This window comes from Myotis myotis, unplaced genomic scaffold (genome assembly GCF_014108235.1).
Source record: "Myotis myotis isolate mMyoMyo1 unplaced genomic scaffold, mMyoMyo1.p scaffold_m19_p_11, whole genome shotgun sequence".
NCBI lineage: Eukaryota > Metazoa > Chordata > Mammalia > Chiroptera > Vespertilionidae > Myotis > Myotis myotis.
The window spans coordinates 76,715,672-76,737,997 of NW_023416315.1; the positions used below are offsets into that span (position 1 = coordinate 76,715,672).

At 42.8% G+C, this 22,326-nt stretch overlaps 1 protein-coding gene and 1 pseudogene across 4 annotated transcripts in view; both read right to left on the bottom strand.

Moving 5' to 3' along the window:
* BLVRA (biliverdin reductase A) overlaps positions 1-22,326 on the bottom strand; it is a 61,609-nt gene that overhangs the window by 32,674 nt on the left and 6,609 nt on the right. Inside the window, exons 1-4 of one of the 4 annotated variants that reach the window (XM_036328936.1) lie at positions 20,001-20,158; positions 18,196-18,227; positions 8,273-8,394; positions 5,477-5,596 (exon numbers count right to left, since the gene is read on the bottom strand). In XM_036328936.1, coding sequence (XP_036184829.1) covers positions 5,477-5,596; positions 8,273-8,394; positions 18,196-18,227; positions 20,001-20,040 — 314 coding nt within the window. In that variant the 5' untranslated portion in view covers positions 20,041-20,158. Of the gene's footprint in view, positions 1-5,476; positions 5,597-8,272; positions 8,395-18,195; positions 18,228-20,000; positions 20,160-22,326 lie in introns of those variants that run through there. The other 3 variants (XM_036328937.1, XM_036328939.1, XM_036328938.1) reach the window with 3 other exon arrangements.
* LOC118666543 lies at positions 13,934-17,446 on the bottom strand (annotated as a pseudogene).

The window sequence follows — 22,326 nt, forward strand, 5'->3', positions numbered from 1 at the left end:
CTTAACTACAATAAGACTGTGCACACAGCCCACAAAGGGGTGCACCAAGAGCATCCACCTCAGGTGACTGGGGAGGCTGAGCCACTGGGCCTTATAGGACACCTAACACACAAAGCCACTCTATCAACACAGGGAAGCAGCCAAAATGCAGAGACAAAGAAACAGGTCACAAATGAGAGAAATGGAGGAAAGCAAACTACTGGATATAGAATTCAAAACCATGGTTATAAGGTTACTCAAGAATCTTCTATAAACCTCCGAGAAATATAGTGAGACCCTCAAATATATGAAAAAAGACAAATTAGAAATTAAGCATAAACAGACTGAAATAAAGAATAATATACAGAGATCCAACAGCAGACTAGAGGATCCCAAGAATCAAATCAAAGGTTTGAAATACGAAGAGGCAAAAAACACCCAACTGGAAAAGCAAAAGGAAAAAAGAATACAAACATATGAAGATAGTGCAAGGAGCCTCTGGGACAACTTCAAGCGCACCAACATCCGAATTATGGGGGTGCCAGAATATGAGAGAGAGCAAGATATTGAAAACCTATTTGAAGAAATAATGACAGAAAACTTCCCCCACCTGGTGAAAGAAATAGACTTACAAGTCCAGGAAGCACAGAGAACCCCAAACAAAATGAATCCAAAGAGGACCACACCAAGACACATCATAATTAAAATGCCAAGGGCAAAAGACAAAGAGAGAATCTTAAAAGCAGCAAGAGAAAAACAGCTAGTTACCTACAAGGGAGTACCCATACAATTGTCAGCTGATTTCTCAACAGAAACTTTGCAGGCCAGAAGGGAATGGCAAGAAATATTCAAAGTGATGAATAGCAAGAACCTACAACCAAGATTACTCTATCCAGCTAAGCTATCATTTAGAATTGAAGGTCAGATAAAGAGCTTTACAGATAAGAAAAAGTTAAAGGAGTTCATCACCGCCAAACCAGTATTATATGAAATGCTGAAGAGTAATCTTTAAGAAGAGGAAGAAGAAGAAAAAGGTAAAGATAAAAATTATGAACAACACAGTGACAACAAATACATATCTATCAACAAGTGAGTGTAAAAATCAAGTGAATAAAAAAATCTGACGAATCAGGGGCATAGAAAGGGAGTGAACTGATAATTCTTGGGGGGAAAGGGGTGTGGGGGATGCAGGAAGAGACTGGACAAAAATCGTACACCTATGGACAAGGACAGTGGTGGTGGGGTAACTGCTTCTGCCTGCCTGCCTGATCACCCCTAAGTGCTCTCCCCTGCTGGCCTGATCGACCCTAACTGCCTCTGCCTCAGTCTCTGCCACCGTGGCTTTGTCTGGAAGGACGTCCGGAAGACATCTGGTTTATCCAGTCTAATTAGCTTATTACCCTTCTATTAGTATAGCTATAGTATGTACTACAGTTAATTTTATACTGTTATGGTTTAGTACTTCATTTTTACATTTGTTTACATTTCTCTCAACTATGAATGGTACCATTTACAGTTGTGCTTGTGTGATTAAGTTTGGACAAACTTTCGCTTTTTATAATAGACTTCGTACAAGGGGCACAAAATTCATGCAAGGGGCTTGCCTCTCACATCCCCGGCTGCCTCGGCCAGCCCTCGCAGCCCCTTGCAGCCTCAGCCGGCCCTCATCTGGAACATTGTCTGGACAGTTGTTCTGCTGTTCGGTCTAATTAGCATATTAACTCTTTATTATATAGGACTTGTAAATATTTTATGGTAGTAAATGATAAAATAAACTATCATCTATATGTATTTTATGCATTCATGACTACCTAACTTTTTATTAAAGTTTTTGATATTTTCTAGGCTACACAGTTTGTCTACAAATTTTTTCAAATTATCTCAAATCTCCAAAAAAAATTTAATTGTATTTATTTAAAAATATCTACATGTCAGTGGACCTGTGCGGTTTAAACCTGCGTTGTTCAAAGGTCAACTGTATAAGCATATAGTTATATGATCACTTTTTTTTTTAAAAAAATTTAAAAAGAAAACACCACTCTGGTACCAAAACGGTTAAGGAAAACCAAAGAAAGGTTTTCCTAAACACACTCTGTCCACACAACAATCGGCATGATAAAGAGGGAGCACCTTGCTCCTGGAAACAGCAGAAGCAGTTTAACGTAGGGACCTAGAAGGGAAGCTGAGGCTCAGGGAGACAGCTGGCTAGGTCCTCCCCGGCCTCCACCTTCCAGGCTCAATCCCACCGAATGCTTGCAGGGCTCTAGGCTTTTCACTCAAAGGCGGGGCAGGGGGACACCTCGATTCTCTGGCTTTATAAACAGTCATCTCCCCTCTCTGATGCCACCACTACTTCCTTTCTTATCTCATGGCAGAACCACTTCATATTAAAGGAGCTCTCAGAGATATTTCAGATGTTGAAAGTGCAAAGGATAAAATTTTTTAAGCTTTTCCAAACTTAGAATAAACGATGGCAATTCACCAAGGCACGGTGGCTGGCTTGGTGAAGATGCTGGCTTTATATCCTGAGTTATATGATGAGAAAAAGGCAAACACTGTTCAAACTACTCTCAATACATTTTTTTAATTAAATCTTTATTGTTCAGATTATTACATTTGTTCCTCTTTTTCCCCCCATAACTCCCCTCCTCCCAGTTCCCGCCCCACCCTCCGCCCTCACTCCCCACCCACTGTCCTCATCCATAGGTGCACGATTTTTGTCCAGTCTCTTCCCGCATCTCCCACACCCCTTTCCCCCCCAAGAATAGTCAGTCCATTCCCTTTCTATGTCCCTGATTCTATTATGATCACCAGATTATTTGTTCACTTGATTCTTAGATTCACTTGTTGATAGATGCATGTTTGTTATTCATAATTTGTATCTTTACCTTTTTCTTCTTCTTCCACTTCTTAAAGGATACCTTTCAGCATTTCATATAATACTGGTTTGGTGGTGATGAACTCCTTTAGCTTTTCCTTATCTGTGAAGCTCTTTATCTGACCTTTAGTTCTGAATGATAGCTTTGCTGGATAAAGTAATCTTGGTTGTAGGTTCTTGGTATTCATCACTTTGAATATTTCTTGCCATTCCCTTCTGGCCTGCAAAGTTTCTGTTGAGAAATCATCTGACAGTCGTATGGGTATTCCCTTGTAGGTAACCGAGTTTCTTTCTCTTGCTGCTTTTAGGATTTTCTCTTTGTCTTTTGCTCTTGGATTTTAATTATGATGTGTCTTGCTGTGGTCCTCTTTGGATTCCTTTTGTTTGGGGTTCTCTGCGCTTCCTGGACCTGTAAGTCCATTTCTTTCACCAGGTAGGGGAAGTTTTCTGTCATTATTTCTTCAAATAGGTTTTCAATATCTTGCTCTCTCTCTTCTTCTGGCACCCCTATAATTCTGATGTTGGTACGCTTGAAGCTGTCCCAGAGGCTCCTTACACTATCTTCGTGTTTTCGGATTCTTTTTTCATTTTGCTTTTCCAGTTGGGTGTTTTTTGCTTCTTCGCATTTCAAATCTTTGACTTGATTCTTGCGCTCCTCTGGTCTGCTGTTGGGAGTCTGTATAGTATTCTTTATTTCAGTCAGTGTATGCTTAATTTCTAGTTGGTTCCCCATCATAACATCGAGGGTCTCATGAGATTTCTGGTAGATCTCATTAAGTTTATTGGCAGCTTCTAGACAGTTCTTGAGAGACCTTAAAAGTGTGGTTCTGAACTCTATATCTTCCATTGACAATTTTGTCCTGTTTCTTTGTCTCCGCATTTTTTTTTATGCTTTCTTGGTGCACCCCCTAGTGGTCTTTGTGCGCAGTCTTGTTGTAGTTAAGCCTTGATTGTTGTAGTTAATACTGGGGGGATTTGACCTCCAGGCCAACTGGCTGTGAGAGTCAGCTGTGTCTGCAGTGGGAAAACTTCTGTCCTCTGGGGAGGTGCTAATCTAGCCTTTGCCTGAGGCTATCTGGCAAATGGCTCTGTGCAGGGCTTGGGCGGGGCGGGTCGCACGGGATCAAACAGGGCGGGCGGAGCGAGCAGTTATGGCTGCTCTCAGTTCCGTCCCCAGGGGCTCTGCCTCACAGAGTCCCAGCAACCACTGCAAACCTCGGAGAGAAAGCTGCCTTCGAGTTCCGACCGAAGCCAGACAGTCCGGCTTCTCCCGTTTGAGTCTGGGTCCCTAGAGACTCGCCCAGATCTGGAGCTCAGAGTCTGAAACTCCCTCCCGATTGAAAACAACAACCGCGCCCTCCGCCGCCAGCCCGCTCTGCATGCACTCCGCACCTCAGTATTTCACTTCAGCACTGCGCCTCCTCTGAGTCTGGGTATGATATTCTCTTTCCTCCTAGTTGTAGAATTTCCACTCAGCCAGCCTTCCTGTGGTTCTGGATGATGTCCGTTCCATCTTTTAGGTGTACCCTTGAATTGGTTGTTCGAGGCAGCAATCTACGGCGTTAACCTATGCCGCCATCTTGGTTGCCTCTCAATACATTTTTTTACAAAGAAATAAAACACTTTCATTCTTAATATTTCTAATGTTTTAAATCATAGTGTACTAAAGAAGTATTAACTTTACTATATTTTTCACTTCCTTACATATTTATAACTAATAGGAAAGTTTTTAAAGTTTTGATCATCTTTTTATTGTTGACATTATTACACACTAGAGGTCTGATGCATGAAATTTGTGCATGGGGAGGGGGGAGGGAGGTGCGGGGGAGGACTGTTCCTCAGCCCGGCCTGCACCCTCTCCAATCTGAGACCCCTTGGGGGATGTCCGACTGCTGGTTTAGACCCGATCCCTGTGTCGGACATTGCTCTCACAATCCGGGACTGCTGACTCTTAACCGCTCACCTGCTGCCTGCCTGATTGCCCCTACCTGCTTCTACCTGCCAGCCTGATCACCCCCTAACTGCTCCCCTGCTGACCTGATTGACACCTAACTGCTCCCCTGACAGCCTGATCGCCCCCAACTGCCCTCCCCTGCTGGCCCAATCGTTCCCAACTACCCTCCCCTGCTGGCCTGGTCACCCCTAACTGCCCTCCCCTGTCGGCCTGGTCGCACCTAACTGCCCTCCCCTATAGGCCTGGTTGCCCCCAACTGCCCTTCCCTTCTGGCCCAATTGCCCCCAAACTGCCCTCCCCTGCAGGCTGGTCACCCCCAAATGCCCTCCCCTGACGACCTGGTCATACCCAAGTGCCCTCCCCTGCTGGCCTGATCACCCACAACTGCCCTCCCCTGCCAGCCATCTTGTGTTGGCCATCTTATGATGATGTCGCCCTTGCATGACACCACCTAGGTTTTTATTATATAGTATATCCTCCATTCTCCCCTCTTTGCTCTCCTCCACACAACTCATCCCCCCAGACGACAATTTTTAAAGGTGATGGATCCATTGTAATTTTCCCCATTGACTATTAAGACCCATTTGTGAGACTTCAGCTTGCCCAGTCATTTTTGCAGTCCTGAACTACTGTGCAAGGCCAGGACTTCCTGAACTGAAACCCACCTGATATAGTCCTCATGGCTGGTGTTTTCACTGCAGATATAAGCAACGTCAACCTCTTGGCTAGAAAGAGCATCTTCCAAAGAAATCTGCTGGACTTCATCAATGCATTTGAGCTCGCGCCTGTTTGAAAATAACAGAAATGGAACTTAAAAGTAGACAGACATCGACTTAGAATAAACGAGCATCATCTTTCTCCCTCCTCCCAGAAATGTCTTGATGATCATCTTTAGGGAGAGAAAAAATTAACTTCCTCCCCCCACTTCAGGACATTTTCCGTGATGGAGTGAAAACAGCCTCAGGATTGAAGTCATGGGACCGGGCAATGAGTGCTGATACTACTGCTAACAACCAGTGTGAGGTGGAAGTCTTTGAATCACTTAATATCTAAAATAAAAATAATTGATCTTTTTCCTTAAGAAGAATAATCCCTATGGTCACTGCCAGCTCCAAGTACCTGGCCAAACACTATGGCTACCAAACCTAAGTCGAATCCCATATATTAACACCTTAGAGGTACAAATTGCTGTGTGACTTCAAGCTCCTTCACAACCATCAGTGGCCTTGTGATGGTCAATGGAAGGCAGGTATCACTGCCTCCTTTACAGGTGAGCTGACAAAGCCCAGAGGGGCAGTAGTTGCCAAAAAGAGTAGCAGAAGCAGGACAGGAACCCTAAGCCTTTTGCCTCTTACAGGGTAAGAAGAAACTCCTTATTTAGAAGATCTGAGGATCCTGGCATTCTGCACGCTACCCTTGTGCAGAGGCTGGAGCAACAGAGCAGTCCTCTGATGAAGGATGCAACAGAGGAGATGGGGCGCCAGCAGAGGGCTCCCATCCATCGCAGAGCTCCACTTAAGCTGCAGCAGGCAGAGGGCATTTGGGCCAGTTTGGCTGCCAAAAGAGATTATGGTAGGTTTCTTCCTATGGGGGCTACCCAATCTACACTGCTCCATTTGACCAATACTTATTGTTTGCCGACTGTGTGCTAGGCACCATGGGGAGGACCATAAAGAATAAACTAAAAGTCCTCAGCGTCTATTGAGCTCACAGTCTTGTAGAGAGAGGCAGTCACATACACATCAATAACAACAACACAGGTCTAACATGAGAACTGTGGTGCTGGAGTACATGTGGGAGACTCAAGGAGGGCAGGAAACATCAAGTTTAGGGTTTCAGAAAAGGCCTCCTGGGGAGAAGGTAGGACTTAGCAGACCGTGAGGAACAGGGTAAGTGAGCAGGGGAAAAGTGTGACAATGGCAAGGGTGCAGTAAAGCAGTGGGTATGAGCTGGCCATCTTCCCACACAACCTGGGGACTTTAGGGATTCCCACTGCATCAGCCATGGCAGCCGATTGGCAGAGGGCTGAGGCTTAAGCAAAAAGGAAAAGCTTCACTACATCATGCTCAATGAGAGCTTCAAACCGGGGCACAGCGGGCGTTATAGTGTGGCTAATGGTACTTTTGATCTCCTATTTGTATGCAGCTCCCTTAGAATCTTACTGGGAGGGGAGGATTGACCATCTGCAGATTCCCAGAACTTCTGAGTCACCCTAGTGACCCAAAGTCCACTTTAAATATTTAAAGGAATAGCCAAATTTTGAGACAGGCGAACTGGAAGAAAGTAGGCCCCATAAATTAAAATATTAAAAGAATCTGCATGGCCCTAGCTGGTTTGGCTCAGGGGATACAGCATTGGCCTGCTGACTAAAGGGTCCCGGGTTCGATTCCAGTCAAGGGCACATGCCCAGGTTGCAGACTCCATCCCCAGTAGGGAGTGTGCAGGAGGCAACCAATCAATGATTGTCTCTCACCATTGATGTTTCTATCTCTCTTTCCCCCTCTCCCTTCCTCTCTAAAATCAATAAAAAATATATTTAAATAAACAAATTAAATAAATAAATAAATAAAAGAATCTGCATGGACTATCAAATAGTTAATTATGCTTTCTAAATATATTTATTTGATTTCTCTAAAGCACTAGAAAGTAGAGACATGCCTACCTTACTCACCACCACATTTCCTCAGCCAACACAATGCCTGCAGCTAGTTCACAATTAATATTGATAAATGATGTTACATAGCATTAGTTTGGTGAGCAGTATGTGTGTGAGAAAGCAGTGAGGGGTGGAGAAAAGAGCTGAAATGGGGCAATAAATAATACAAATGGTGATAAGTTTGATTTTGGTTGGTTACAGGACAGAAATGAAGCTCCCCAAAAGTGGGGCTCAAAATTACCAAAGGAAAAAGAACACATGGTATTTAAAGACGGGCCTTGGAATCAAATAGACCTACATTCAAATCCAGTTCTTAGACTTTCCAGCTGTGCGACCTCAGGCAAATGACTCAACCTTTCAAAAAGTGGCTCAGTTTCTTAAAGGTGGAGTTGATAATGGTAATGGTATCTATGTCAAATGGTCGGTAAGGCTCATAAAGCTCAGGGCTACCGCATGGATAAGTGATGTAGTGATTAACTGCTGCACACCTGAAGCCTTCTTTCAGGCCAGCCCTCCCTGTGTTCCCTGTGCCCTTGTGTTCCATGTGTAACTACAGGCCCTGTGCTCATCTTCCCTCCTTTGCCTCTGTGGTCTCTTCTAGGCTTGTTCACTGCTCATCCCAGCATGCTTCAGTTCCCAGACCTATCCGAACTTGAGATCTTGTGGGACTAACCCTGAGCAAAGTTTTCTGGAAAACTCTGGAGCTGATTCTCTCTCCTGGGTCACGAGAATCTCCATATCCCCAGGCCTTCTCCATCCCACTGGCTCCCCATGAATTACAAGGAGAAAAGCAAGTGTGAGCCACCTGGACACGAAGCCAATCAGGTTCAGGAACGCTGAGGAAGCATGCGCGCTCCGCAAGTCTCTCATCCGCACAGAGCCGGCTCTGCCAACGCCCACCACCACCACGCCAAACTTCCTCTCAGGCTAAAACACAAGACACCAAGGTGGGGTTTAAAACAGTCGAGAGTGCAACACAATTCCTATTAAAATACCAATGGCAGATTTCACAGGTCTAGATCAAATATTCAAAAAATGTATATGGAACCAAAAAAGACCCCAAAGAGCTGCAGCAATCTTGAGAAAGAACAATGTTGGAGATATCAAAAGACCTGAAAGAAAACTATACTACAGAACATTGTAATCAAAACAGCCTGATATTGGTACAAGAACAAGTATGTAGGTCAGTGGAACAGAACAGAGAGCCCAGAAATATGCCCATGCCGCTTTGGACAATTAATATTGGATACGGAAGCCAAGAGCATAAAATGAAGTAAGACAGTCTCTTCAATAAATAATATTGGGAAACTTGAACAGGTGCATGCAAGAAAATGAAAATATACCACTAAATTATACCATATACAAGACTAAACTTGAAATGGATAAAAGTCAGGAAACCATAAAAATCCTAGAAGAAATCAGAGGTAGTAAAGTCTCAGACATCTCTCATAGCAATATTTTTGCCAATATATCTCCTAGGGCAATGGAAACAAAGAAAAATTAAACAAATGGTACTGGGGGCTGAGGGTGGGGGTTGGGTAGAAGTGAGCAAAGGGGGGGGCAAAAATGGGGGACATGTGTAATAGTGTCAACAACAAATAAATTTTAAAAAATCAAAAGCTTCTGCACAGCAAAAGAAACCCTCAATAAAATGAAAAGGGAACCCACTGTAGGGGATAGCACATTTGATAAGGGGTTAATTTTCAAAATATATAAGGAACTCATACAACTTAACACCAAGAAGACAAATAATCCAACTGAAAAATGGGCAGGGTTCAAAATGGCAGTGGAGTAGGTGGACCTTGCTTGCTCCCAGAAGAGAACTGGAAATCACAACTAAATTAGGGAATAATCACCCTGAATTACCAACTAAAGACAACCTGAATGCCAACAACTGGCAGAAGAAGCCACCTCAAGACTGTTAGGAAGGGCTAGATGTGTAAGAAACTGGCCCCATCCCACGGGAGACAGGCCAAGGTTAGGGAAGGGATAGCTCAACTGCAGGAGGTTAACCTGTGAGGCCTGAAGCCTAGATCCCAGACCACACTCCCAGTCTGCATCACCAGCCTCGTGGGGAACAGTTCCCACGTAGCATCTACCTGTGAAGGGCTGAGGGGTTCCTGTCCGCTAAGGAGAGGTGGGCCTGCTGGAGACAAAGCGACCCTTTTAAAGGGCCAATGTGCAAAACTGTTGCCAGCCACTCAACTTGGGCTCCAGCAGAGAGAGGGTGATGTGGACTGAAATCACCTGAGGAGAGACTGGGAAGAGACCTGGCAGAGTGGCTGCAAGGATCCCTGTGCTGGGCGATCTCCCCATTCCACAGCAGCCATTTTTCCTACAAGGAGCAATCACCCCCCAGCGCCATCAGCATGGGGAAAAGCATTACCCCACCCTCAAGAATCTGGCTCACCCACCCTCTGGAATCCTGTATCTTTTTAAAAATTGTTGACAGTATTACAGATGTCCCTCATTTTGCCCCTTTTTTCTCCCTCCACACTACCCCCGCCCCACTCCAGGCCTTCCCCCACTATTGTCTGTGTCCATGGATTATGCATATATGCATATATGTTCTTTGGCTAATTTTTTCCCATCCCCTCCACTCCCTTCCCCTGCCCCATCTCTGAGATCTGTCATTCTGTTCCATGCTTCCATGTTCATCAGTTTATTTTGTTCATTCGATTTCACATATGAGACCATGTGGTATTTGTCTTTCTCTAACTGGCTTACTTCACTTAGTATAATAATCTCCAGTCCCTCCAGGCTGTCACAAAGTTTAAGAACTCCTATTTTACAGCCCCATAGTATTCCATTGTGCGAATGTACTACGGGTGTTTTTTTTTATCTACCCATCTGCAGATGGGCATTTAGGCTGTTTCCATATCTTAGCTACTGTAAATAATACTGCTATAAACATACAGGTGCATATATTCTTTTTGATTGCTGTTTCTGGATTCTGAGATTATAGTCCCACAATGGGATCACTGGTAGTTCCATTTTTAGTTTTTTGACAAAACCCTATACTGTTTTCCACAGTGGCTACACAGTCGGCATTCCCACCACAAGTGTACTAAGGTTAACTTTTCTTCACATCCTCACCAACACTTGTTTATTTATTGATTGATGGTAGCCATTCTAGCAAGTGTGAGGTGATAACTCATTGTCCACTCTCACCACTGTTATTCAATGTAGTACTAGAAGTCTTAGCCAGTGCAATCAGACAAAAGAGATAAATAAAAGGCATCCAAATTAGGAATGAAGAAATAAAATTGTCAGTTTTTGCAATGACTTGATTTTTTATATAGAAAATACTAAAAACTCTACCGCAAAACTATTAGAAACAATAAACAGTAGAGTTGCAGAATACAAAACCAATGTATAAAATTCCATTTCATTCCTATATACTAACAATGACATTTCAGAAAAAGAAATGGAAAAAACAATTCCTTTTGCGATTGCAACAAAAAGAATAAAATACCTACAAATAAACTTAACAAAGGATGTGAAGGACTTATACACTGAAAACTACAAAGTATTATTAAAAGAGATTGAAAAAGACACAAATAAATGTAAAGATATTCTGTGTTCCTAATTGGAAGAATCAACAAAGTTAATATGGCATATTACCTGTTAGACAGACCTAAGTAGAGTAAGGATGATGGCCCCGTTACAGAAACTCACCAGGGCAGAAAGCCCCAGTTGCTAACCAGGGTCAATACTGGGAAAACAAGAACCTCGCCCCCACGGTAGCGTATCCTCCCCTCGCATATCACTGGTCATGTGGTTTGGACCCCTTATCTTTCATATCACTGACCAGGCGGTTTAGACCCCCTGACATTCTCCTCCCTAAAGATAGGTCTCAGTTGCATTTCAGCTCCAGGCCCAGAAAAGCAGCAAAACCAGACAAGTGATATTGTGGCTGCCTCAGGACCAGCGACACTGACTAATGACCCTCTGCCCTGGCACCAACCACTCAGAGGAGAAGATGACACCTGGAAAGCTGATGAATATTCTATTAAGACCCTCCCCTGAAATCTCCCCTAAGATTTCCACCTGCAAGAAAGAGATAACTAAGCTTTCAGGACAAAGGACCCAGAGCCTGCTCTCCCACCAAGGTCATTTCCTTCCCCTTCTCCTCCCCCCCGACAGGCACGTATCCCCTAACCTCTAAGAGACCCCATGAGGCTTGCAACCAGGGAGCAATGGGCAGCTGTAGCTTGTCCCGGGCTAAGCCCCTGAACCTGTCTCCAAGGCCCCCTTTTCTCTGGCTTCTCAGTGAGCCAAAGCAGCCCATCCCAGGCTCTCCTGTTGCTTCTTCGATGCCCTTCCTTGTTTCACTGCCCTAAGAATATTTTTGCTGCCATCATGGACCCAATACCCTTTGGCTCAGTACTGTGTAACCCTGCCCTTTGGATATCTCCATGCCCCATTCCCTTTTATTGAAATAAATTTAAATTTTCTTTAATTACTGTCTGAGATGGCTATTTAGCCTTGCCTGCATACCACTGACTTTAACCTTTCATTACTCAATGCAATATACAAAGTTAATACAATCTTCATCAAAACCAAATGGCATTTTTAAAAGAAGTAGATAAAAAATTTATCAGATTTGTATAGAACTACAGAAGACCCCAAATAGACAAAGCAATCCTGAGAAAAGAGAGCAAAGCTGGAGGTATCAAACTCCTTGACTTCAAATTATGCTACAAAATGACAATAATCAAAACAGCATAGTATTGGCAGAAGAACAGACACACAGAACAATGGAACAGAATTGAGAGCCTAGAAAGAAACTAACATACATATGGACAAATAACTTTTGACAAAGGAGCCCCCCCCAAAAAAATACATTGAAAAAGAAAAAGGCTGTTCGCTATGTGGTGCTGGAAAAATTGGAAAGCAAATGCAAAGAATGAAACTAGACTACTGTTTGTCCCCATTTACAAAATTAACTCAAAAAGGATCAAAGACTTAAATTTAAGACCTGAAAAAATAAATTCCATAGAAGAAAACATAGGTACTAATCGTATGGACCTTGGTCTTAGAGAGGATTTTATGAATTTGACCCCAAAAGAAAGTAAAGCAAAAATAAATGAATGGGACTATATTAAACTAACAAACTTCTGCACAGCAAATGGAGCTGCCAACAAAACAAAAAGGCAACCACCCGAATGGAAGAAGATAGTTGCAAACAACAGCTCCATCAAGGGGTTAGTATCCAAAAAATATAAAGAACTGATACAACTCAGCTCCAGAAAACAACAACAAACAATCCAATTGAAAAATGGGCAGAAAAACCTAAATAGATACTTCTCCAAAGAGAATATACCACTAGCCAATAGGCATATGAAAAGATGTTCAACACCACTAGTCATCAGAGAAATTTAAATCAAAACCAAAATGAGATACCATCTCATACCTGTCTGAAGGGCTATTATCAATAAATCAACAAGCAACAAGTGTTGATGGTGATATGGAGAAAAGAAAACCCTATTGCACTGTCGGTGTGAATGCAGATTGGTGCAACCACTATGGAAAACCGTGTAGCAATACCTCAGAAAATTCAAAATGGAATTGCCTTATGACATGGTAATTCCACTTCTGGGTATATAACCAAAGAAACCCAAAACACTAATTCAAAAGAATATACGCACCCCCATTTTCATCAAAGCATTATTTGCAATAGCCATGATATGAAAACAACCCATGTGCCCATCAATAGATGAGTGAATAAAAAAGTTGTGGTACATATACATGATGGAATCCTGCTAGGCTATAAAAAAAGAATGAAATCTTATTTGCAACAGCATGAATAGACCTAGAGGGTATTTTGCTAAGTGAAACAAGTCAGAGAAAGACAAATTTTATATGATTGCACTTACATGTGCAATTCAAATTCTATATAATAAAAGCCTAATATGCTAAGTGTCTGGTCATCCAGTGATCCATTCAACCAATCAAAGTGTAATATGCTAATGATATGCTAAGACAGCTCAACTGCTTGCTATGATGTTCACTGACCACCAGGGGGCAGACAGTCTACCAGTTGACCAGTCGCTATGATGTGCACTGACCACCAGGGGGAGGATGCTCCGACTGGTAGGTTAGCTTGCTGCTGGGGTCTGGCCAATTATGACTGAGAGAGATGGGCCAGACATACCCTGGAGCCCTCATGTGGCCCCTCCCCAGCTGATCAACCTCCCGCATCCCTCCCCGGCCTTGATCCAGCACCAGTGGGGGCCCTCAGGCTGGCCTGCACCCTCTTGCAATTCAGGACCCCTCGGGGGATGTCGGAGAGCTAGTTTTGGCCTGATCCCATAGGCCAGGCAGAGGGACCCCAGTGGTGCATGAATTCATGCACCAGGCCTCTAGTATTGTAATAATTATGTATGGTGCCAGGTGGGTACTAGAAATATTGGGGGGACACATGAGTATACAATTGTCTAAACACTATGCTATATACTTGAAGCTAATACAAAATAATGTTGAATATAAACTGACTGTGATTGAAAAAGAAGGCAGTGCTAAAAGACCACGTTGAAGCCTACAATCCAGGGCTTTGATTTGCACCAGCATCTTCACCTATACTTCCCCACCCTCACTGTCAAGCCCATCACTCATAAAATGACCCATTTCTTCAAGTTTTAGACAGTTTCCCATTATTGTTAACTTTGGCGTTATTATAAGGAGACTGCTGCTGACCTCCTTCTTTCCTAATAGGAAATCATCCAATTTGCTGTACGTAAACCAGTACTACATCTTCCGTTACCATAATGAGCTGACTAGAGAAGAAAAAACATGGTCAATGCTAAAGAGAACTGCAGCTCCTGGGAGTGTACATCCAGTCTAGCAAGTCTCAACTGACTTCTTCATTTAGCACTGGACCTCTCTGTGCATTCATTTGAACACTGACATTCGTGTGTTAATTTTCTTGAGCTACTAGGTTTGGGGCTGGTGGGTATTATTCTCCAGGGACATGTGCCAGCTTCAGAAACTGTGAAGCAATAGGGTGGGCTGGGCTGGCATTTGTTGTTGCCTGTGGCTTGAAATTGCACATAATAGAGCATAATAAGAATTAGCCACCACAGCATCTGCATTGGTTGAAAGCTGGCTACACTAGGAATCTAGCTAGAAGAGCTTGCCCAAGAAACTAGTTGTCTATATTTCTTTGCATTGAATGTGGGAACTGATTAGCCTACAGGGCATGGTTTTTATGTAGAACGCAATGTTGCCTCAGTCCTTCTGAGGGAGAACTGACAGTTCTAGACAATGTTTCTTGATTAGATGATGGAGTGGTTGATTTTGAATAATTTGAGCTAGAATTGCTGCTGGATGCCAATGTTGAATGACTTTCTCTATTGGTGCTGTGTATGAGGGAAATGGGAATTCACTGAGTACAAAAATGATAAACCATTTGATGCTCATCCTGTTTTCTGACAATGTCTTTCAGCTATAAATTATGGGGAAGGAGTCTGCCCAGTACACCAATCTATGATCCGTTGCCAAATTTATTATCTCACATTCTCTGTTGGGTAAGGAATCTGAACATGGCTTAACTGGGTCCTCTGCTCAGATTTCACAAGGCTGACCAAGTTATGTTCTCACCCACAGCTCAAGGATCTCTGCTAAGCTTGTGTGGTTGCCAGCAGAATTCAGATGACCTCATGATTGTAGGAGAGGCCCTCAGCTCCTGGAAGCCACCTGCAGTTCCCTGACAAAGGTCTCTGTGCACAGGCATTTCACATCATAGCAACCTGCATTTTCAATCTAGCACAATTTCTCTCTGAAGAAAGGTTTTTAACTATAGGCTCAACTTATTTACTAGGCATAGTTGGAATATACTATATGCACACAGCTTGCTCATTTCTTTTTTGTTGTTGTTAATCCTCACCCAAGGATATTTTCTCCATTGATTTTTAAAGAGTGTAATGGAGGGAAGAGGGGGGAGAAAGAAAACGAGAGACAGAGACAGAGATAGAGATAGAGATAGAGATAGATAGAGAGAGGGAGAGAGAGAGAGAGACATTGATGTGAGACACATTGACTGGCTGCCTCCTGTATGCCCCCCAATAGGGGCCAGGGATTGAACCTGAAACCCAGGTATGTGCCCTTGACCAGGAATTGAACACTCAACCCTTTGGTGAGTGGGCCAATGCTCTAAACACTGAGCAACACTAGCCAGGACAGGTTGCTCATTTCCTTTATTTTTTTAAGCCTTTATTGTTGAGAATATTACAGATATCACCCATTTTGTACCCCACTGCCCCCTTCCATGTGGTCCCCCATCCCCACCCCCACCCCAGGTTTTCATCACCCTATTGTTTGTGACCATGGGTAATCTCTTTCAGGCCACCCTTCCCCCTTCCCTCTGAGATTGACAGTCAGTTCCATGTTTCCATGCCTCTGATTCTATTTTATCCACCAGTTTATTTTGTTTATTAGATTCCTTGTTCATTTATTTTTATTTTTAGATTCAATTGTGGATATATATGCATTTATTGCCATTTTATTGTCCCTACTTTTTCTATTTTATTCCTCTTCCTCTCCTCCTCAGCTTCCTCCTCCATTTTCTTCAAGACTACCCTTCAACATTTCATGTCATTACTGGTTTGGTGGTGGTGAATTCCTTTAGCTTTTCCTTGTCTGTGAAGCTCTTTATCTGACCTTCAATCTAAATGAGAGCTTTACTGGCTAGAGTAATTTTGGTTGTAGGTCCTTGCTAGTCATCACTTTGAATATTTTGTGCCACTCCCTTCTGGCCTGCAAAGTGTCTGTTGCGAAATCAGCTAACAGTCATACTGGAGCTCCCTTGGTAGGTAACTAACAGCTTTTCTCTTGCTGCTTGTAAGATTCTCTCTTTGTCTTTAACCCTTTTAATTATGATGTGTCTTGGTGCAGGCCTTTTGGGTTCCTCTTGTTTGGGACTCTCTGTGCTTCCTGGACTTGTAAATCTATTTCTTTCACCCGGTAGAGGAAGTTTTCTGTCATTATTTCTTCAAATAGGTTTTCAATGTCTTGCTCTCTCTCTTCTCCTTCTGGCCCCCCCCTAATGTGAATGTTGGTATGCTTGAAGTTGTCCTAGAGCAGCGGTTCTCAACCTGTGGGTCGCGACCCATTTGGGGATCGAATGATCCTTTCACAGGAGTCGCCTAAGACCATCAGAAAACACATATATAATTACATATTGTTTTTGTGATTAATCACTATCCTTTAATTATGTTCAATCTGTAACAATGAAAATGCATCTTGCATGTCAGATATTTACATTACGATTCATAACAGTAGCAAAATTACAGTTATGAAGTAGCAAATGAAAATAATTTTATGGTTGGGGGTCACCACAACATGAGGAACTGTATTAAAGGGTCGCGGCATTAGGAAGGTTGAGAACCACTGTCCTAGAGGCTCCTTACACTATCTTCATATTTTTAGATTCTTTTTTCCTTTTTCTCTTCTTGTGGACAGCAGCTCCCAGTTGGCTAAGTGATATGGGCTGCCTGAGGTGCAGCAAGTAAACAAAACTTGATCACCTGCCTGTAATTGAGTAGATTCGAAAGCCACAAGAATGTTGTAAAGATCTTGATCACGCCCTTACTTTGCCTTGTAGAATCTGGCTATAAAATAAAGACTCGGCTTGCAGGCTGTGGCACTGTCCATCAGAGAGGGCAACATCTCACCCAGACCCACCCTTATTCTCTTGTCTGTCTTTTCTTAATCTTTCACTGCCCCCTCTCAGGCTCACCGAACCTGGCTGTATTGGTGCGGCACACTTCTGATTGAGTGTTTTTGCATCCTCATATTCTAAATCGTTGATTTAGAATCCTCTACTATTGAATCCCTGTAAATTATTTTTATTTTAGTTAGTGTATGCTTAATTTCTGTGGTCGTTTTTCATGTCTTTGACATTATCACTGAGATCCTTGAAAGTCTCACTAAGTACCTTGAGGTTCTCATGAAGATCCTTAAGTAACTGTATAACCATGGTTTTGAACTCTGTACCCAGTAGTTAGCTTGCTTCCATTTCTTTCATTTGTGACATGTTTCTTTGCCTCCTCATTTTGGCTGCTTCCCTGTGTTTGTTTCTATGTATTAAGTAGAGCTACTATGTCTTCTGGAACTGGTAGAATGGTCCTGTGTAGTAGGTGTCTGCATGATGGTTGTTCTGTATTTATTGTTTTTTGAGATTATCTCTCCAGGCAGCTCAGAAAAAATATCAAAAGTGAGGAAAAGGACACTAACACAGAATTAACAAATATTGAAAGGATAATACGAGACTATTATGAATACCTTTATAACTAGAAATTCAACAATTTGGATGAATTAGTCATATTCCTTAAAAGACTTGAAGTGCCCAGTTGATTGAAGTGCCATTCCCTACACCAAAAGGTGACGGGTTCGATATCCAGGCACATATCCAGGTTGTGAGTTCAATCCTTGGTCGGGATACATGTAGGAGGCAACAGGTTGATGTTCCTCTCTCACATCAATGTTTCTCTCTCTTGCTCTCTCTCCTTTCCTCTCTCTAAAAATCAATTTTTAAAAAATAGAATGCAGATGGGCCTAACTCTTCCCATATCACCCAGAGCCATGTTGGAGGGGAAATGTTTTTGAGTTTGTGGTGATGTTTGATGTTTCTGAAAGCTCTGTAGGAAAAGAAGACACTCTGTGAAGGAAAAATGAGGAACACTGCAAGAAAAGCATTCTTTAAACTGGAACTTTTAAAGAACTCACCTCTGCATTCATCTTGGTCTCTTCTTCAGTGGCTGTGAAGACAAAAAAAAAATAGAGGTTCAGGACCCTGGAGGCACCTGCCCCAAACTCCACGCAGATGCTCCACTTGGCCAGTCCCACTTCCTTCTCTACTATTTCCTGTCCTGTTGACCACATGCTCCCCAAATGCCTTTACTACCTTGTGCCCTCCAGCAAGGATACCTAGACCAGTGTATGATTCTGAGGCTGGTGGTGGCTGACTTTCCTGGGACATCATGCCAGTGATGTTTCTATAAAGAAGACCATTTCCAATCCCCAAAGACCATTCCCTACACTGGGATATAGCTGTAAATATCATACTTCTGTGTACTTGAAAGAATGATGCACTTCCAAAAGCTGGGACTCAGAGAGGATAGCTTTGTATATAACCATCTTTTATGGGGACAAGCAAGACAGTAAGAAATACATACATTTCCCCCCTCCTAACTGAGTTTCCAGAGGACTTATAGTTATTATATTAGAAGAACAGTTCAACAGGCGACTCTGAACCCTTAGCATTAAGAAGGCAGAAACAGGGAGCAAACAGGTGTGCAGGGAATGAGAAAAGAAAAGGGGAAGATAAGAGGAAACAGGAGAAAGAAGGAAAAGAAATAAGAAACTAGTAAGGAATAACAGTGGTTCCAAACTTTAATGTACTCCTGAAACTGCTTGTTGAAAATGGGTATTTCTAGGATTTACCCCCAAGAGATCCTGATTCACCATGAACAAAATAAACTGATGAACAAAATAGATCCAGAGACTTAGAAGCATAGAAGAGACCGATGAATCTCAGAAGGTGGGTGGGGAGAGATTAACCAAAGAACTTATATGCATAATTCATGGACACAGACAATAGTGTGGTGAAGGCTTGGGTGGGGGCAGAGGGTAGAGATGGGTGTGGAATGGAGGGGGTCAATGGGGAAAAAGTGGGACATCTGTAATACTTTCAACAGTAAAGATAAATTTTTAAAAAGATAAAGTAAGTCTATAGGAGAGGGGAGGCTAAGAATCTGAATTTCCAACAGGCATCCAAGAGATCAGGTACAGATGGTCAGAGAGCCACACTTGGAAAAATACTAGAGAGTAAAGCAGAGGTCCCTAAGAATTAACTTTCCCCTTCATTTTTCAGAACTGTTAGAAATGCCACTTTATTTTAACTAAGACTTGGGCAGGCAATGGCAGGATGAGTGAGGTAACCAGAGGCGACAAAAATGGACTAAAGATGCCTCTTCAGCTCTTTCATCTGAAGGAGAAGTCCAAGATGATAATGAAAACGACTGCTCAGAGCTCATGGGAGGGGGCAGAGGCCTTCCATGGCATCGGGGAAGGGAAGGCTGTGGCAACCCCTGTGGACCCAGCTCTGCATTTGATCTTATTTTCTTTTAAAATATAAAAAGGCTTAAGCATGGTGATTATTATTATGAACTAGTGGCCCAGTGCATGAAATTCATGCACTGGGCGGGGGGAGGAGGGGGTGGGCCTCAGCCCGGCCAGCAACCTCTCCAATCCGGGATCCCTTTCGCAATCCAGCATTTGGACAGCCCTCTCGCAATCCGGGACCACTGGCTCCTAACCGCTCACCTGCCTACCAGCCTGATCGCCTTCACTGCTCTCCCCTGCCAGCCTGATCCCCCTAACTGCTCTCCTCTGCTGGCCTGATCACCCCTAACCGCCTCTGCCTTGGCCCCGCCACCATGGCTTTGTCCGGAAGGATGTCCAGTCTAATTAGCATATTAGCCTTTTATTAGTATATATAATAACGGTGAAATAACACCCATTTAAAATACCTTGACTATTGGCAATCCTAATATCAGCTGAGATGATCATCTGGGCTGTGTGTTTAAAATAACATGTTTTGCCCAGCCGGAGTGGCTCAGTGGTTGAGTGTCGACCTATGAACCAGGCGGTCACAGTTCCATTCCCAGTCAGGACACATGTCTGGGTCGCAGGCTCCATCCCCAATGTGGGGTGTGCAGGAGGCAGCTGATGAATGCTTCTCTCTTGTCATTGATGTTTATATCTCTCCCTCTCCCTTTCTCTCTGAAATCAATAAATATATATATTTTTAAAATAACATGTTTTCAGGAATTTCCCTCCCTTTTCTTTTCCCATTTCTCCTTCCTACTTAAAAGTGGGTTAAAACCTGGCCCACACACAGCTCTTTCCGTTTGAAATATGGAAGCTTTTGCTGTCTCCTGGAAATCTGAAAAAGGGACCTTGCTGAAAGACAAACCCTAAAAAACAGAGTGATAAAGTGAATTATCTTTCGTCTCAAATCTCTGGGAGTCAGTACGGGTGTGATGATTTATAGTCTCCCTTGGAGCTTAAATGAGAGTGGGCAAGTCAGATAGCAAAATGCATAAATAGCCCTAACCAGTTTGGCTCAGTGGATAGAGTGCTGGCCCACAGACTTGAGGGTTCAGGGTTTGATTATGGTTAAGGACATGTACCTTTGTTGCGGGCTCGATCCCCAGTAGGATCGATGTTTCTCTCTCATCAATGTTTCTAACTCTCTATCCTGTTCCCTTCCTCTCTGTAAAATCAATAAAAATAAAAACAGAAAAACTGTTCTGCCTTAATTTAAACAAACAAACAAAAAGAATGCACAAATATGAGGAAGGTGGTAACAGTGGTGAGCCTACTCGTGTCAGCTACTTTATATACATTAACCCTAATCCTTGAGACCTTGACAAAAAAACTAGCATTAATTCCTTAATTCCATTTTACAGATGAGGTACCCGAAGTTCAGGGTGGCTAAAAACACTTGTCCTTACAGTCAAGTTATTGTGACATTGCACTGTAATTTCCAGACTTTCTAATTCTAGAAACAAACCCCAGACGGCCACAGAGACCTTTACAAATCCTTACTGTCACCCAAAGAGCTTTTATAATAACTAGGAGCCCTGGTGTGTTTGGTTCTGCTTCAGTCAAAGACTAGCCAAGTGACCATGGCCAAACAGGTTCCTCATTTGTAGGCTGAGCAGTTGGACTACACCTTAACCCTTTGAGGTCCAATTTTATTTTTGGAACTCAAACAGTCTGGTCCAAATTAATTGACGTGATTGAATGTTGAACCGGTTTGCGGTGTCGACCTCAGCCTCGACGTTGGACCTGCTCCTAGCGCCTGGTCTGTTGAGTCAGCCTCGACGTTGGACCGAAAAGGGTTAAAGGTCTATTTCATCTATTATGTGTTCTTGAATTCCCAGAATAGGAAATTCAGGTGACTCTTAAATAGGTTGAACAATGCTCAAACCTTAGTCATGATAACTGAATGCAAATTATTATTTCACCAAGATGCTCTATCAGACTGAAAGATACCAAAATGTGTGCCACAGTGCGCTGGTCAAAGTGGGGGGAGAGATACACTCTCTGACATTATTGGGGGCCCAGAGGTGGGTACCATCTCTACTGAGGGCAGTTTAGCAACATCTGTTAAAAGTCCTAATACACACAACCTCTGACCTAACAATTCCACTGCTGCCTGCCTATTTCTGTCTCTAGCACCAAAAAACCAACAAAACAAAACAAAACAAAACAAAACAAAACAAAACAAAACAAAAACACATTAAGAAGAAAATCATTAAATTTCTTTGTGTCCTTTGTCTTTGCAGAAAGATTACTACTGCTTGCCTTCTTTTTCTAATGAGAACTTTCAGGAAAGCTTTCCAATGAAATATAGTCTACAAAACATTACTTATGAACTTTACTGCTTTCCAACAGAATCTGGGAAAAGCCAAACAAAAGAAAACAAAAAACAATTTGGAGAGATAAACATGCATGAGAAAGAATCTACCTAGAAATTCTAATGTATTAGCTATCAGTGTTCTACTACCTGGAAGCACATTCAACGCAGTATCCTGCCCAAATCTTTTCCATGTTCTTTCTCCTTCTATTATATTTCAACTCCCCTTATAATAAGATGGCACTGTCAAGGGAGGCAGCAAGCCCAAGCCAGATGAGGTCTTGCTCTACCGTTCTATATGCTACCTGCCCATCCCACCTCTCTTTCTCCCTATCTTCCCACTGTTCTGTCAAGTCCAGTTAACATTTGAAAAGAACCCTGGGAGAGTCTTATTCTACATTTTAAAATATTCTGAAAGATCTGAGACCCAA